This window comes from Nyctereutes procyonoides, unplaced genomic scaffold, assembly GCF_905146905.1.
Source record: "Nyctereutes procyonoides isolate TBG_1078 unplaced genomic scaffold, NYPRO_anot_genome, whole genome shotgun sequence".
NCBI classification, from domain to species: Eukaryota; Metazoa; Chordata; class Mammalia; order Carnivora; family Canidae; genus Nyctereutes; species Nyctereutes procyonoides.
The window spans coordinates 30,334,944-30,351,985 of record NW_026575121.1 but is presented as its reverse complement, the minus strand read 5'-3'; the positions used below and the strand labels follow the sequence as shown (position 1 = coordinate 30,351,985).

The 17,042-nt window shown below is 44.5% G+C and overlaps 1 protein-coding gene and 1 long non-coding RNA gene across 2 annotated transcripts in view; both read left to right on the top strand.

Moving 5' to 3' along the window:
- Positions 1 to 2,571: 2,571 nt before the first annotated feature.
- The window catches only part of LOC129516409 (uncharacterized), an 80,267-nt gene continuing 65,796 nt past the window's right edge, over positions 2,572 to 17,042 (top strand). Inside the window, exon 1 of the long non-coding RNA XR_008665759.1 lies at positions 2,572 to 2,939. This is a non-coding gene — a long non-coding RNA (uncharacterized LOC129516409). The remainder of the gene's footprint in view (positions 2,940 to 17,042) is intronic.
- KCTD12 (potassium channel tetramerization domain containing 12) lies at positions 3,600 to 9,868 on the top strand. The gene has a single exon (XM_055335817.1). It carries the CDS (start codon positions 3,799 to 3,801, stop codon positions 4,780 to 4,782), a length of 984 nt encoding a protein of 327 aa, XP_055191792.1. The 5' UTR covers positions 3,600 to 3,798; the 3' UTR covers positions 4,783 to 9,868.

Below are 17,042 nucleotides of genomic sequence, written 5' to 3'. Positions count from 1 at the left end.
GTCCTCCCTTACCATAAACATGTTTAACATATGCAAGAAGCCAGAGTTATGACCCTCCCTTCCCTCATAAACACTCAGACCCTTAAGTCCCAGCATTAAAGTTCCCCAATTATACTTCCTCTTTCATTTCATGATACCAACCAATAGACAAGAAATACAATATAGCAAATTGACCAGAAAAGTATTCTGTTAGTCTCAGATCACCTGTTTCATTCATTATGATGCTTCTTACACACAACTTAGACTTCAATAGGGAAATACCAATGGCATCCTGCAGATGAACTGGTTATGTCAGCTGGTAGAGAACAAAGGTAGTATGCCGCTTGTGTGTAGGCATGCAGTATCTCTCACATTTGAGCTTATAACCATCTGGTCAAGGGTACTTTGAAGATTCACAGGATATAAGCAGATGGTAACTATAGTTAAATGTCTACTGTGAAATGGACAAACTCATTCCTTACTTAGATGCCTTTAACTTGCTTTGCCCTCTGCCTAGAATGCTCTTCCTCCAGAACTTCCCATGGTTCTCTCTTAAAATAAATATTTTATTTATTTATTCATAAGAGACACAGAGAGAGAGGCAGAGACATAGGCAGAGAAAGAAGCAGGTTCCCTTCAGGGAGCCCAACATGAGACTTGATACCCGGACCCTGGGATCATGACCTGAGCCAAAGGCGGATGCTCAACCACTGAGCCACCCAGGTGCCCCTCTCTCTTTCTTGTTATTCAGCTCAAGTGTCACTTTCATGGAGAGGCCCTTCCAGGCAACCTATATAAAGTATATCTGCACTCTCAGTCCCTCTATCTCATTTCATGATTCTCTTCTTGGCATTTGTCTCTACCTAACATGGACTTACCTATCTATATACTTATTATCTGTCTTCCTCACAAGACTGTAAGCTCCAAGAGGGCAGAGATTATTTTAACACACTGCCTGGAACATAGGCACTTAATGCATATTGGTCAAACGAGCCAGTGAGCAACAGATACTTACTGAATGCCTATTGTATGCCACTGCTATTCTAGAGTGGCACTGGGGATGCGGTAATGAATCAGGCAAACTCTCTGAGCAATTAGAGTTTGCATTCTAAGGCAGGGAAACAAAAAACAGAGAAGAGAAAGCTGCTTGGGTGGGGCTGTCCTATATTAAATAAAGTGGTCAAGGGAAGGTCTTTCTGCAGAGTCCTGAAGAAGGTGAGGAGGGAGGCACCTGAAGAAGATAAGGTGGGAGAGGGTAAGTGTTTTAGCAAAGGGGACAGGAAGTGCAAAGGTCCTGAGAAAACAGGTCCAGAGAAAGCTAGCAAATTCCTGGGTAAGTGGCAGCAGATGGGTGGAGGGGTGCTAGTGGGGCAGCTCCAAACCTGTAGCTTGTTTTTTACTCTTTTGTGAAATGGGAAGCCATTGAGAGGCTTGAGCAGAGACGTGACCTGATTTAGGTTATGATAGGATCCGTCTTTTTTGTTCTGGTGATAAAATATTGTAGGGGACAAAAGAGGATGCAATTAGGAGACCAATGCCATAATCCAGGTAAAAGATGATGGGTGGCTTGGTCCAGGATGGTGGCAGGGAGGTGTGGAAACCTGTTAATAGTCTGGGAGTATTTTAAAGGATTTTAAAAGCAGAACTGAAAGGATTTGCTGGTACAATAAACAAAGTAATGATATAAAAATATGTACAGAAAGAAGACTCTTCTTGGATTTATAGAAAAGAGACTGGTTTTGTTAGGCTGGTGATACTGATATACCAGATAGTAACACAACCACCTAGAAATTCAGCACTGGAATTTGGAACTTTTGTGTCCTCTATTATTTATCCCAAAGAACAAACAGAAAAAGAGTGGTCAAATCTATTCTGTATCAAAATCTGTGCTTGCAATTAAGTGAGCTGGTTTGGGGCTTGATCATATTTCAGCACTCTGACATGAATGAGATAATTGTTCAGAAGACATAAACATTTCAAAGTAAAAATGACACTTACCCGTGAGAAGACTGTAAAGCTCACTGAGTAGTTACACAAAAGGGTAAACATGATTATGAAGAACAAAGATCTCCCCTGATTTATTCTGATTGACCGTCTGAACTTGCAACTCATCTGACAACCGCTCAGACTTCTGACCCTTTGCCTCCTGGGCTACAGGGAAAGAGCTATGGAGCTTATTCAACCTCGCATTCTTCACTCCCTGGCCCTGGCAAACAGCGGTGCACAACAAATATTCACTGGCACGGTGATTTCTTAACGTCCTTCCCCGCCCTCTCTCCTGTCCTCTTTCTGTAGTGCTCGGTACCGCCTTATTTTATTTACCAAAGTCAGGGTCAGATAATCACTCACAAAAAAAATGAAATTTCAGGATGTGTTGGGCGTTGTTAGGCTGGGCCGTGGAGGGCGCCATCCGCGGGGCTCCTCGGCCTGGGAAGCCAGGGAAGGCTGGGGGGGTGGGGGTGGGGTGCGGGAGACGCCTGTGCCTCCAGGCTGCAGGGTGCCAGGTGAATGCAAATGTGGAGGGAGGAGTTACAGCAAGCCAGGTGGGGACCACAGAGGGCCTTCAAACGTACTGAGGCCCCGAGACGGGAGGGCACCTAGAGAACAGCCTGGAATGACCCAGGCGCGCGGGAGGGGAGGCGCACCTGGACGTTTGGGAGGGTAAACTCGCGGGGGCTGACAGGTGGGCTTTCCTGACTATGTTACATCCATCACATCTCGGTTGAAGGCGAGATTCACCAAAGGCTGAAAGGGGCCGGGAGGCGGAGCGGTTACTTCGGCCTCGAGGGCGCTACGGGAGGAGGCCGCGTCCTCCACCCTCCGGGGAACGCGCCACCGAGTCGCCCCTGTAGCCTCCCAAGTTCTGCCGTCACCGCTGCAGCTCATTCCTTCCCACCTCGAGGTCTCCGTCTTCACCCGCAAAGAAACTACCGGTGACAGTTCTACGGCTGGAAACCCAGGTTAGTTTTCTGTGTCTCCGCCTTTTCGAGACTACTGGTTAACCTCAACAGTATCTCGCCGCCTCCGCCCTGGGGCGGCCCCTGAGTCCCTCCAGACTTTTTTTTTTTTTTTTTTTTTGGTCTCTCTGGAGAACTTTCAGCCACTCGCCAGCCGACTAGGGCAGCGCCACAGCTCCGGGGTGCAAAGCAGCGGGTTCCGGGGCGGCCGCGCACGTCTGCCGCCCGGGCAGGGGGCGGGGGTGGGGAGCCGGGCGGGAGGCTTACGTCCTCCTGGCAGGCGGGGTGAGGAGGGGGAGCGGGCGCCTTGACTGCCCCTCCAAAGGAAGCTCGTCTTCCGAGGCGGCCCGTCGGAGGCTCGGCCCACTTCGGAGGGGAAGAAAGTTGGGCGGGAGCGGGAAGGGTTGGAGCGCGCGGGCCGGGCTGGGTGGAGGTGGGGCGACGGGGGAGTCGGGGCGCCCCCGGCGCGCGAGCCGGGGTGGAGCCAGCAGTCGGGCGCGGCGTCAGCGTTTAGGATGCAAATCGATTCCCCGCTCCGCCGTCCCCCACCCCTCCCGCCCGGGGAGCAAGGCTCCGCCGCTCCGCAGCCGCCCACGCCTCCTGCGCGCCGCGGCGCCCCGGCGGGCGCCTCTACTTAAGCCGCGCGCCGGCCGAGCCCCGGCACTCGCCTGGAGCGCGCGGGGGAGGCGGGCGGAGCGCACGGGGCCTCGGGGGCGCACGGCACCGCGGGGCTCTGCGCGGCTCGTGGCGGCGGCGGCGGCGGCCGGGGCGCACGGCTGAGCTAGCGTCCCGGGAGGGCGGCGGCGGCTTGGGTGCGCAGCCCCGCTCCCTGCCGCTAACCCAGACCCGCCACCTCTCTGCCATGGCTCTGGCGGACAGCACACGTGGATTACCCAACGGGGGTGGCGGCGGGGGTGGCAGCGGCTCCTCGTCCTCCTCCGCGGAGCCGCCGCTCTTCCCCGATATCGTGGAGCTGAACGTGGGGGGCCAGGTGTATGTGACCCGGCGCTGCACCGTGGTGTCGGTGCCCGACTCGCTGCTCTGGCGCATGTTCACGCAGCAGCAGCCGCAGGAGCTGGCCCGGGACAGCAAAGGCCGCTTCTTTCTGGACCGAGACGGCTTCCTCTTCCGCTACATCCTGGATTACCTGCGGGACTTGCAGCTCGTGCTGCCCGACTATTTCCCCGAGCGCAGCCGGCTGCAGCGCGAGGCCGAGTACTTCGAGCTGCCGGAGCTCGTGCGCCGCCTCGGGGCGCCCCAGCAGCCCGGCCCGGGGCCGCCGCCGCCGCACTCGCGGCGCGGGGTGCAGAAGGAGGGCTCGCTGGGCGACGAGCTGCTGCCGCTCGGCTGCGCGGAGCCCGAGCAGCAGGAGGGCTCGTCGGCCGGGGCGCCGTCGCCCACGCTGGAGCTGGCTAGCCGCAGCCCGTCCGGGGGTGCGGCGGGCCCGCTGCTCACGCCGTCCCAGTCTTTGGACGGCAGCCGGCGCTCGGGCTACATCACCATCGGCTACCGCGGCTCCTACACCATCGGGCGGGACGCGCAGGCAGACGCCAAGTTCCGGCGAGTGGCGCGCATCACCGTGTGCGGCAAGACGTCGCTGGCCAAGGAGGTGTTCGGCGACACCCTGAACGAGAGCCGGGACCCCGACCGGCCTCCCGAGCGCTACACCTCGCGCTATTACCTCAAGTTCAACTTCCTGGAGCAGGCCTTCGACAAGCTGTCCGAGTCGGGCTTCCACATGGTGGCGTGCAGTTCCACGGGCACCTGCGCCTTCGCCAGCAGCACCGACCAGAGCGAGGACAAGATCTGGACCAGCTACACCGAGTACGTCTTCTGCAGGGAGTGAGCTCCCCAGACCCCCCCTCGCGACCCCAGCGCGCCCGTCCCCCGTCCTCCCTGCCCAGGGGAGCGTTCTAGGTCGCCCCTCCCGCCCCACGCCCTCCCGCTGCCCGGTCCCCCACCTTCAGTAGCTGGGCCAGGCCCACTCACACCCCCCTCCGCCCCCTCCCCCTACTCGAGAACCTGCGGCCGCATATCCTCTCTCGGCTTCTTTGGACCCCGCTAACCGAGAGCCCAGATGTACCCCCTCCAGCGCTTCCTCTGCCCCCTGCCTCAAGCCGCCCCTCCCCTGGACGGTCCTTCGCCCTGGATCTAATGGGGCAGCGCGGCCACAAAGTCACCAAGTACCTGGGGCTGGCAGAGTTGTTCAGAACCCGATTGGACCCTGTCCAGTGTGTAGAAGATTCCTTGACCTCCCAAGCCCTTTTGACTGATGCTCGGTGTAAGAGATCAGAATTGAGAACACTGTCTGGGAGTAGTTAGGGTTTAAAAGGTCGTCACGTAGTAGCCTTCTGACCTTCTTTAAAGGTAGAGTTTTTAAAGGGCTGGATGGAAGACTCTGGACCTGGACTTGGGATCCCGTGGAGGCGGTTCAGTGACTACAAATGAATGAAGTTTTGATAAGTTATAGGTAGGACGTAGGAAAAGAACCTAGTGCTGGCACAACGAAGGATCGAATCTTTTCCATGCACCACGAAAGGTCTTCGCCTGTGGCTTAAACTTGTAGAAAGTCACCCCACCGCCCCACCCCCACCCCCCCCCCCCCCGCCGCGTGAGGACGCCTCCTTTCCCCTTGGCTCCAGCGCCAGGAAGCCTTTAGTTCGACCTGTCGAGGAAGATTGCTGACTCCGACCAGGGCCAGGCAGCCCGGGTCACCGAGCGCTGCGGGAAGTCACCTGGCAGTGCCTGCAAACGGAGCTGGGGAGTCGTGCACGTCGTGGGGATTAGGAAAGCCCGTATTCTTGCAGTGAATTGGCAGTAGGACTTTAGCTCGTAAGACTTGGGGGGTGGGATGGGGAGGGAGGAAAGGAGGGATGAAGGGGTGGGAAGGGAGGAGCAGACACACTCATTTATTATTTGAAAGTTGGAAGTTTGTGCCATCCGTTTGAGTACACGCACATTAAAAAAAATAGTACACAAAAACATGCAAAGCATTTTATAAAGATGAAGAACAGATTTACTCTTATCTGGCAGTTTATTGAACTAACTGTTTTGAGTCCTAAACTTAGAAGTTGCTGATACTTATATAACCTAACCAAAGAGTTACCCAGTAGTTTTTGAACTTAAGTTTAGCCTTTTTTTTTTTTGAACTTTATCTTCTTGTTGATTATAAGTCTTGATTTTAAGATCTAGTAACGAGCAAAATGTTTGATTTTTGGTTGCTTAAACTTCAGATTTCTTCTTAAAAATCCTCATTTTCCTCAAACCCAGCCAATGTTGACTTCTGGGCAAACCCGAAAACCTGAAAATGCCACTTCTTTCATGCAGACTGGTTGAAATTAAGGTGGAATCTTTTTGAGTGACAGAGCTGCAGAGATAGAAGCCCCAAGCTGCCCATCTGTAGATAGCTATACAATGAAATATTTTTAAAAGAACGCAAAAAAAAAAAGTACTTACAAGTGGGCTGAGCAATAAAGTAGTGTTTTAGGTAAATGCAAGAGAAACAGAAGGAGACCTGGTTGCCTTATACCTTTACTCCAGTGGAATCAATTCCCACTGCATATCCTATCTACACCTTAGGTGAAGGGAAGTAAATCCTTGTCTTTCATGCTGTGAGGCTCCTTTGGATATTGTGTAATGACGGAGAAGCCTTTCTTTTTTCATTAGTTTCAGCAGTTTCTCTGAAGTATGTTTTTAAAGATTTTGTAAGGGTCGTTTTCAGTGTTCAAATTAGTGCTATTTTTTCTTCTTTTTAAAAATGAATCTTGTACTGTAATCTTACTATGTCCATAACAGATACTAAGAATGGGAAGTTTTATTCTTAGACTCATGTGATCCAATCTGTATATACCATATATAAGCATTTTACACGAATCATTTAGTTTTTTAATTAATTTACTAATGCTAAAAAATTTGCTATACTTACCCCCCCCCCCCCCAGTAACGTGCATCAGATGGTGTATATACTAAAGCAACATGTTTTCATGAGTTTCTTAGATCCTTGTCTCTGGGGACATTGGGTTAGGAAAAAAAAATACATCATTATAAAACAGAGTTTGCTCCATACTTTTTTCCTTGGCTACTAGTTATATACTAATAATGTGTCAGTTAACTGTCCACTTAAAATCAAGGTACCTGTATTTTTAACCCGCTAATTCTTTTTTTTTTATTGGTAAACAGAAAGATTTGAAGTCTTTTCATTGGAGTTACATTTTTAAAAAGATAAAGTTAGCTTTATGTATAAAGACTGAAATTGTAAGGGAAATGGAAGCAAAAATCCAGGAAGTTGTGTTCGCTTATACGTTGGGTGTGTTCTCAGAGTAGGTAGTGCAACAGAACTTATCTGTTTCAAGCCCAAAATGATTTAGCAAATTTGCTTTCTGGACAAAAGAGTGTGTCGGAGATTTCTCCACCCTCTATGCTTTTCTATTAGATCATGCAACAAAAAAGCACATACTTGACAGCATCTTAGGACAGATCAAAACCACTGACAGATGCCAAGACACTGGGATTCTTATTTTTCTTGTTAAAACTGCACAGCTCTGGGAGTCCTGGGAAACTGCTAAAGTTTTGTTTATGCCACTCAAGTCTTATGGATTTTATCTTGTAAAACTTTGAGTTGAACTACTGCACTTCTTTGGGCGTACAGATCTTACTTCCTTACACACTCTGGCTGCCCTGCCGTGCTCCCCCTACCCCTTTCATTCCATGAAAGACTGGGAATTCAAATGGGTGGAGACCTTAAACTGACTTCTTTTCCTACAGTTGACTGTCACCTCTAAAGTTGACAGTCGAAAAATGAAAATACTCTACTGTTAGCCCAAAGTAGAGACTGGCTGGGAAACTCTACACTAGATGGATAATATAACTGTGGCAAGAGGGACTTAGCATGGATATTTTTGGGTTCCTTCTCCTCTGTGCTGTGGGCTACAGAAGGACCCTTCGTGGTCTACAAAGTAGTAGAGTTGTCACCTCTGAGTTTGGACAGGGTATTGAGGGGTTCGTACGTGTAAGCCCTCCAAAGATAGCATTCACATAACCTGGGAGAATGTCGTAAATTATTCAGATAATTAGGACTGCTTTAAGCTGACCCAGCATAGCATGCATTTACTTATGGCTTTAATTACCATTTGGTTCCTAAGTACAAGTGAATGACATGAGGTTTAACAAATTTCATTAAAAAAAAAAAAGAATTGTTGACAGTGGTTTAAAAAAACAGGTACCATATTCAATGCTTTTGCACCAGGTGTTGAGTAAGTTGCTTATTTTTAATACATGTATATCACAAACCATATTCAGTCTAATTTTTTCAAATTGTATGTTGTGAAAAATATTCCTTGGAGATGTGAGACTTAGAATTTTTTTTTCCCTTTCAGTACTGTTTTTATTCTTGTGTTTCTTACTTGTTTTTTGTTTTTTTGGCATTGATAGCAAAGTGAAAATTTGTAATTCTAGACAAAATTGTCTTCTCTTTCAAACCAGATCCATATATGGGGCCTGTTACTTCTCTGAGGAAATGCATAATCTAAATTCTCAGACAAAAATGGGTGACTGGCGATGCTCATAACATATTCCAATTTTTATTGGAATTTTCCATGGAATGTTATTACATTGAAGCCATGTAAGGTGAAGCTTTGATAGTTTTTTACTTTTTAAATTATGGTAAATTCTAATCTAATGTTCAAAACATTTTTGTACTCCACATGAAAAATGCTAAATTATAGTGCAAGTATTTGGAAAAGTATTGACTGGAGGGGTTGAATTCTGTAAGAATTTCTTTTATAGTCTCAATCGTAAGTACTTTACTCAATTGACTTAAATTTCTAAAATAGTAAACTGAATATTTTTTAATGTAAACTTAGCTGAGTAAATCCTTTGGATCTTTTGTTGTTTTTTCCTTACTATAACTCATTTTAAAACTGAATTAGTTGTTAAGTCTGTCTTTTGAGAATAAATAAAATACTCTTGGGTTTTCAGTGGCTGTAGTACCTGATACAGGATTTCCTAGAGTCAGAAACAAGTTATGTTGAAGTTAACTTTTCTTTGTCACAATTTTGGACAATAAAAATATAAACATATTTGAATTTGAAGATTTAAATTCTCTACTGGGGCCCTTAGATGGAAGAAATCCAAGCAGACTATTTACATTAGAGTTTAATCTTGTGTGGTAGGAAGATGAATAGTTGACCAAGAATTCTTGTCACCTTATACATTTTGTGTGTCCCCTCCACCACAGGCCAAGTTTTTTGTATTTTAAATGTATTTTGAGGTATGTAGTTTAATTACAACATTAATTGTAATGTAAACTATTATACAACTGTCTTTGTGACTTTATAGACAGGTGAATTTTGCTATTACTATTGAATACTAATGATAGTTCTTTTATGACCACTCAAACATCAGTAGTGACATTTAATGACAAAAGTTTAAGATGTCCATTGTGGATGTTAATTTTGAAGACATAAACTATATATTATTTAAATTCTTCCCTACATCTGGAAAAACTCTTATCTGCTAAACAATGTAACAATGTAACAATGTAATGTAAGATTCCCACAGAGCTCTCTGGGATTATGCAATTGTTGAAAACATTATATACTAAGTGATACATATCACGAGCCATTTTCTCAAAATAGAAGGGGAAAGGAGAAAAAAATTGTAACAATTATCAGACTTTTCTAACGAAACAGAAAGCCAAGAAAAAAAATCCCTCTATATTTTAAAAGAGATATTTCAGACATGTTCAAACTTTAAGTGAGAATTTCTTCAACTCTCTAAATGCTCTAGAGATTTTTGTTCTCTCCATTCACAACCAGTTGTATAATAGGCCTACTCGATACTGTTTTCCCTGTGTGTGAAGTAATGAATCATTGATTATGTGACTTGTTATGTATCCTATTAAACACTAAGGAATAAAACATTCACTCCTTTAATTATTCCTTTTGGCTCCTGAATATGGATTGGCTTGAACACTGGTCTGATTTCATTTAATGGGTTAAGTACTGGGACCACTGGGAGCTCCGTGGCGATGATGAGCATTATGCCATCAGAAGGACTCCTCACTGGGTAATTGGTCAGTTTGGCCAGAAGTGAACAGGCTCTTCCCCCAGAGGTTATTGTGGACAATGCCTGTTGTCAGGGTGGGTTGGTATTCAATGTGGAGGAAGAGTCCTTCACATTTTCTTTGACCTCAGTCTTAACAGCATATGCAAATTGTTTTGAAATGGGGAATGAAGGTAGAGATACCTTTTAAAGTTTGGGGTGAGGTGGGAGAGCACACCTGGATGGTTCAGTGTGTTAAGCTTACAACTTCAGTTTTCAGCTCAGGTCAAGATCTGAGGACCCTGATATCAAGCCCAGTGTTGGGCTCCACGCCCAGTGTGGATTCTCTTTCTCTTTTGATCTCTCTCTGCCCCTCCCTGGCTCACACTCAGGTGGGCATTCTTTTTTTTTTTTTCTGTCTCTCAAAAAATGATTTTTTTTTTTTGGTAGGGAAAAAGAAACAGGTGCTTTGAGACACGCCTTAATTAAAAGTACAATTCGTAAAGATAAAATTCCAAAGAATGTTGGAAGAGGAGCTGCATTTTTATTATAGGGTCTCTTTCCTGCATCCCCTCCATCATTGGTGTCCCTCCTCTTGAAAGAGCACAGTGACTGAGAAATCACTCAGCTAAAGGCAGTGCCAGCAGCCTGGTCTGCTGGGCTGTGGCACCGGAAGCCAGGAGTGGCATGTGGAGAGTGAGCGGGGCTTTGCCCTTCCTCTTTGCTTTTGCTTGTACTTCCTCTAGATAGTTTTTGTTTTGAAAGTATGCATGTTTAAGTATAAATGCACACATTGCACACATAAACCATTCGTTTTTTGAAGAGTTTATGTGAAAAATTTAAGACAATTTTTGTACATAATAAGTAAATCTCCCTCTTCTGGGATAACCCCTGGAGGGGCTTCTTCCCAGGAGGTAACCATTGGTGTGTTTTTGCAGAGAACATATATATTCCTCCCTTTTTTTCTATTCAGTAGGAATTATACCTGCCCTGCTTTCTTCTTTGAACCACACATTCTGGAGTTCTTGCAGTGCCTGAGTGAACACGTAGCAATGATCTACCTCATTTTCCTTGGTAGCCACGTGATAATGTACATGATAATGTACATGATGGGTCTAGATGTGCTGTCACTTATTTGACCAATCCTTTCTTGATGGGCATTTAAATTTTCAGGTTTTGTGTTTTTACTCCAGAGAGTGCTATACTGAATATCTTTTCACATATATGGAAATATAGGCGTCTTTTCTATATCAAGTGATGTCAAGAGAGAAATCACCTGTAGGTGCTATTTTCTTCTGTAGTGGCTATGGAAATGGTAGGATTCATTGGTAGATGTGTGTATGAGTTGGGAAATTAAGTCATTTAACTGGCAGATAATTTACAAAAATCTGTTTCATTTTATGGAAAAAATGATAAAATTGCAAGAGTTTCAAAGACAGAACTATAAACATTAAAGATACTCTGAACTTGTAGAATCTTCAAGACCGTTTGCCATCCTCTGTCATTAATGACTTGGTGGGGTTGAGAACTTCTGCTGGGCTTATTTCTTGATGAATAGAGAAAATGTTAATCTCTTAAATTCTCAGCTTTATTCTGCTCACATAAGAAGTTTCAAGGTCAGTGGTCCTTTGGGGCCAGAATGCACCTGTCTTTCCAATCACAGATCCCCCAAAGAGTGGCCTATGGGGCGAGGTAGAAAGAAAGCATTGAGGGGCCACTTTAAGCCATGAATTCTTAGCTTGGCTGCTGCAACTTTTTCCCACGTACAGTCATCCAGCATTCATTCATTTATTCAAAATCTCTTGAGTACCCACTGTGTGCCAGACTGTGCCAATCTGATGAGTAAGGTGCCAGAATGAGTAAGCACTGAGCGTTAGAAGGGAGCCAAATAAGAGCTTGCAAGTACAGTGCTAGGATAGTCTGAGTAATTGCTGGAGAAAGAAGAGGGGTACTTAACTCAGCCTTCAGCTTCCTGGAGGAGTTGGTGCCAGAAGTGAGGGGGAAAGATAAAGAAGAGGAGGGAGGAGGGGCCTCCTAAGTACAGGCCAGCTTCCTGAGCAAAGACCTGGACACAGTGAGAACCAAAACCTCACTGAGGGGGAAAAAAAAAGTTCCCCGCCCCTGACAAACAAACCAAAAACCAACCAGCCAACCAACAAAACAGCTGGAGTAGCAGTGACAGCCAGAACCTCAAATACCATGTTAAAAGATATGGATGTTAGTTAATTCTTAGTGTTTACTGAAGAATCTTAAGGTGTGAAATAAGAAAAAAAAAAGCCACTTTTTCAAAGACCACTGGAGCTCTGTGGCAATGGTTTGGTGGGCAGAAGGGATTAGAAACCAGTTAGGCAGCTGTGTATGGGGTCAGAATTATGTGCATTAAGCCATGTGCAGAGCACCTGGCTGCAAGTGTAAGTAAGGTTTTACTCCCCTTTCTCCTCTCTTTGAACCTCTCAAGCCACACAGTTTTTCTATGAGATTTGCTTGCAATATATTGGGAGCACCATGTCCAAATGAGGAACTCTTCTGTTAATCCCTAGGTCTGAGAATCATGAGGCACATTGTGGAGTCTTTGAGAGACCTAGTTATTCAATAGGCACTTTACTGAGCATCTGTTATAGTGTAAGTACTCTGAAACATCAACTCAACCTTTCAGCTTCAACTGTCACTCATTTAGTCCCCAATATATTTGAGACACAACAATCTCATTTCAGGTATGTTTTCTTTAACAGTGGAGAGCAAGATGGTAAACTGGCCAGGTAAAGGGCCTTTACTTCTGACACTACCAGAAGTCCTGGAACACTTAGCGCTGTCAGGTCATATATACTTTGCAGAGTTGGAGTTTTATGAACACCACCTTTCCCCCACAATTCTTTTAAATACACTTAATAGCTACTGAGAATGATTTTTCCTCTTGTCTTTCAAAGTGAAACAGATGAAGCATAGGACTGCTGAGCCAGAAATGGTGTGGGAGGGAGGGAGAGGATGCTGGAGGTAGGCGATGTCAACCTTGGACATCGGAGGGGTTCAGGGTAAGGGGCATTCTGCATCAGGGGTGGAGGGTGGGGGGTGGGGATGTTCCCCTGGACTTGCCCTGACGTGGGTGGAGGAGGAGAAGGTTAAGAAGAAGAGGTCTATTGCTCTTGGTTAGAATGGAGAAATGATGACCGTCCCAACCTGCTGGAATACATGTTGTCTTGTTATTCATTTATGTGCAAAGCTGTAGTGCAAGTGAGATAAAAGCATAAGAACAAGAAAAAAAAAACGATGAAGCACAGTAATGACAGATTATAAGATGAGTTATTTGGGCTTCCCTTTTGTTTTAGTAACAGACAACATTTCCCAAGTTCTTTACAATTGTTCCTCATTAATTCATTCTCTCTCTCTCCATTCTACTACTTTCCAAGTGGGTGAGGGAAAGAATCTAAGGGTTAAAGCAAGCCCTACTTTCTGTAGATAGAAGGAAAAGGACAGAAGAATATTTTCTTCTGCAGCCTTTATCTGTCTTTAAAAGCATTGAATGAAACCACACAATTCAGAGGGAGTGGAATGTGAAGGCCATTGACTTGGATTTTAGCCTCCCTGGTGACTTGGGCTGCTTGCTTCTACTTCATGGTGTGGTTTTATTTTATTTATTTATATAAATTTATTTTTTATTGGTGTTCAATTTGCCAACATATAGAATAACACCCAGTGCTCATCCCATCAAGTGCCCCCCTCAGTGCCTGTCACCCAGTCACCACCACCCCCCCGCCCACCTCCCTTTCTACCACCTCTTGTTCATTTCCCAGAGTTAGGAATTTCTCACATTCTATCTCCCTTTCTGATATTTCCCACTCATTTTTTCTCCTTTCCCCTTTATTCCCTTTCACTATTTTTTATATTCCCCAAATGAATGAGACCATATAATGTTTGTCCTTCTCTGATTGACTTATTTCACTCAGCATAATACCCTCCAGTTCCATCCACGTAGAAGCAAATGGTGGGTATTTGTCGTTTCTAATGGCTGAGGAATATTCCATTGTATACATAGACCACATCTTCTTTATCCATTCATCTTTCGATGGACACTGAGGCTCCTTCCACAGTTTGGCTATTGTGGACATTGCTGCTATAAACATCGGGGTGCAGGTGTCCCGACGTTTCACTGCATCTGTATCTTTGGGGTAAATCCCCACATGGTGTGGTTTTAATCTTCACTAAACCTTGACATTGATTTGCCCATTTATGGGAGGGGGGGATTTATTTCTTTTTATTTGCCTCAGGCGCTCAACACAAACCTAGCACATAATAGATAATCAATAAAAGTTTGTTGAATAAGTGAATGAATGCTAATGTTAATTCATTCTTTTTTTATTAGGGAGAAAAAGAACTAACTGAAAATTTGCCCTTTACTTGTTTTTGGTGACACTACTAAAAATCAATAATCTCTCTTTATATGTATTTTTTGAGAAATTTTAACTCCAGTTTCGTAAATAAATAAAAATGACTCTCCTTCTATCTGACTTGAAAGCCAGATTATGAGAAGACCTAAACTAATATGGGTATTTTATTTTGAATAGTTATTAGGTGGCAGTTGTTCCAAAATCCTGAATCTTGACAGTGTTTGCATTTTCCGATGAAAGTCAAGTTCACTGAGAGCCATATTGTAGACTTTCTTCCAGGGCTATTATTTATAACAAGTTTTCAAAATCTTAACTGGAAAGTTTCAAGAGGTGCCTCTTAAGAGTTGAAGGAAAGAAATTTGACCTCCCTGGAACACTGGAGTATAGTGTTCCAAATGTTCTGCTGGTGAGGGTTGTGGGTTTTTAAAATGACAGTTGCAAGGAATTAAAAAAATGATCTGTGCAGTGATGCTCTGACCTTACAATAGTGGGCATTCTGTTTTTCTTTCTGCGCAGAACCATGTGTGTTCCAAGTGTTAAGTACTTTCCATGAGCTAATGTCAGAACCACTGCTATTAGGCCAAAGTTTTGCCTGCTCAATCTGGGAGTGTTACTTTTAAATTAGAAGAAACAGCAACAGTGCTATAGACTGGATGTTTACATCCTCCCCAAATTCGTATGTTGAAATCCTGACCACTCTCCCCACCCAATGTGATGGTGTTCCTAAGTGGGGCCTTTGGGAGGTGAATAGTTCATGAAGGTGGAGCCCTCAAGAATGGGATCAGTGCCCCTTATAAAAGAGACCCCAGAGAGCAACTTTGTCTTTCTCACCATATTAGGACACAACATGTTTGTTGTTCATGCGCACCGGCCCCCTACCCCCCCGCCCTGCACAACAGGCATTTTTGTTACAGCAGCCTGAACTATGACAAATAACAGTGAAACTGTATTATATTGTTGCTGTGTTTCTACTCTGGAATGAATAGTCTCCTTCTCCCAGTATCTTAGAAGAATTCTCAAAACTAGTTTCATATTATAGTTTAATTCTAGGTTTGAGTCAGTTTGGGGATAAGTAGGAAAACCAATGCTTTGTTTTAGTTTCTGGATCTAGCAGATGAAGAGGGTCTTTGGGGCTTGAAACCTTTGACATTTGTCTTTGATCCACTATGCTTTATGACATAATTGATAAATCTGCCAGCGACTTCTAGTTAAAGGACGGTATTAACTCTCATTTAGTTACAGCAAATTAAACAAAACTGATCATTAAAAAAGCAGAAAGACGGAAGTCAGTCATCTCTTTAAAAATGCTGAAGTTAAAATTGCCACACGTCATGGTGAGAAACTACGGGAGACTCTTTTTTTTTTTTTTTTTAAGAGATAGCCTCTATGGGCCTTTTTTTTTTTTTAAGGTTTTTTTATTTATTAGAGACATAGGGAGAGAGAGAGAGAGAGAGAGAGAGAGAGAGAGAGAGAGAGAGAGGCAGAGACACAGGCAAAGGGAGAAGCAGGCTCCATGCAGGGAGCTGAACATGGGACTCCATCCCAGGTCTCCAGGATCAGGCCCTGGGCTGAAGGCAGCGCTAAATCGCTGAGCCACCGGGGCTGCCCAGGGGGGGCTCACTTTTTAAATTGTGATATGCAGTTTCCTTATTGGGAAGTTTTAAAACGAGGGCTAGAGTGCTAGGAGGATTATTGTCAGTGGTTCTGTGAAAGACATAGATCTTGGAGATATGCTTAGTGATTTTCAACGCCATCCACTTCAGTCTTTGTCTCTCAGAAAATGAGAGTCTGCAGGTCTAATATAAAAACAATGTAAAATGGGTTCTGGGTGGTTCAGTGGTTGAGCGCCTGCCTTTGGCTCAGGTTGTGATCCTGGGGTCCTGGAATCGAGTATTGCATCAGGGTCCCCACCCGGGGCCTTCTTCTCCCTCTGCCTGTTTCTACTCTGTCTCTCTGTGTCTCTCATGAATAATAATAAAAAAAATGTAGTCATGTTTTCCTTAATCCAAAGTTTGGAATTTTGTTATAGTTGGGTAGTGTTTATGCTCCAAAGAAGTTGCCATAGCAGTTATAAGAGATGTATAGCTAAAATAAACTGTATTAATAAAGCTAGACTATGGGAAACTAAAATAAAGTTTATTAATAAGGCTTTAGGGAACTTCTGTCTTCCTTAGTAATTAACACTTTGCATCTGTTAAACCAAAAATGATTTAGTCTAAAAGCCAAAGGCTTAAAACACACACACACAGATACACATCCCAAAAAGAAAAACAAAACAAAATAAAAATCCCCAGATGAGCATGCTTTTATTTTAGTATTCTATAAGCAATGTCCATAATATTTTTTTAAGCAAAATGAAGTATATTTGTCAAAAATAACTTTTTAATTTTGCAGATACAAAACCATCCTTTTATAGTCAACAACCCTGTGCTCCATGTACTGTTAGAGGCAACCGGAAGCTCTTGCACATGTTAATTTCCCCTGGAGTGTTGAAAGGGAAATGGTGAGAAAACGGGGTTAGTCAAGCATTGGGTAGTGAGAATGTATGAAGCATAACTATGAAAAGACAAGAATTCTCTTTTTCTATAGGAAAGTCAAATTAATAAGCCTATATAAATCCTGTTTTTTGAAATGATTATTTTAGTAGACTTACCTTTATTGCAATAAGAGCTACCAGAAA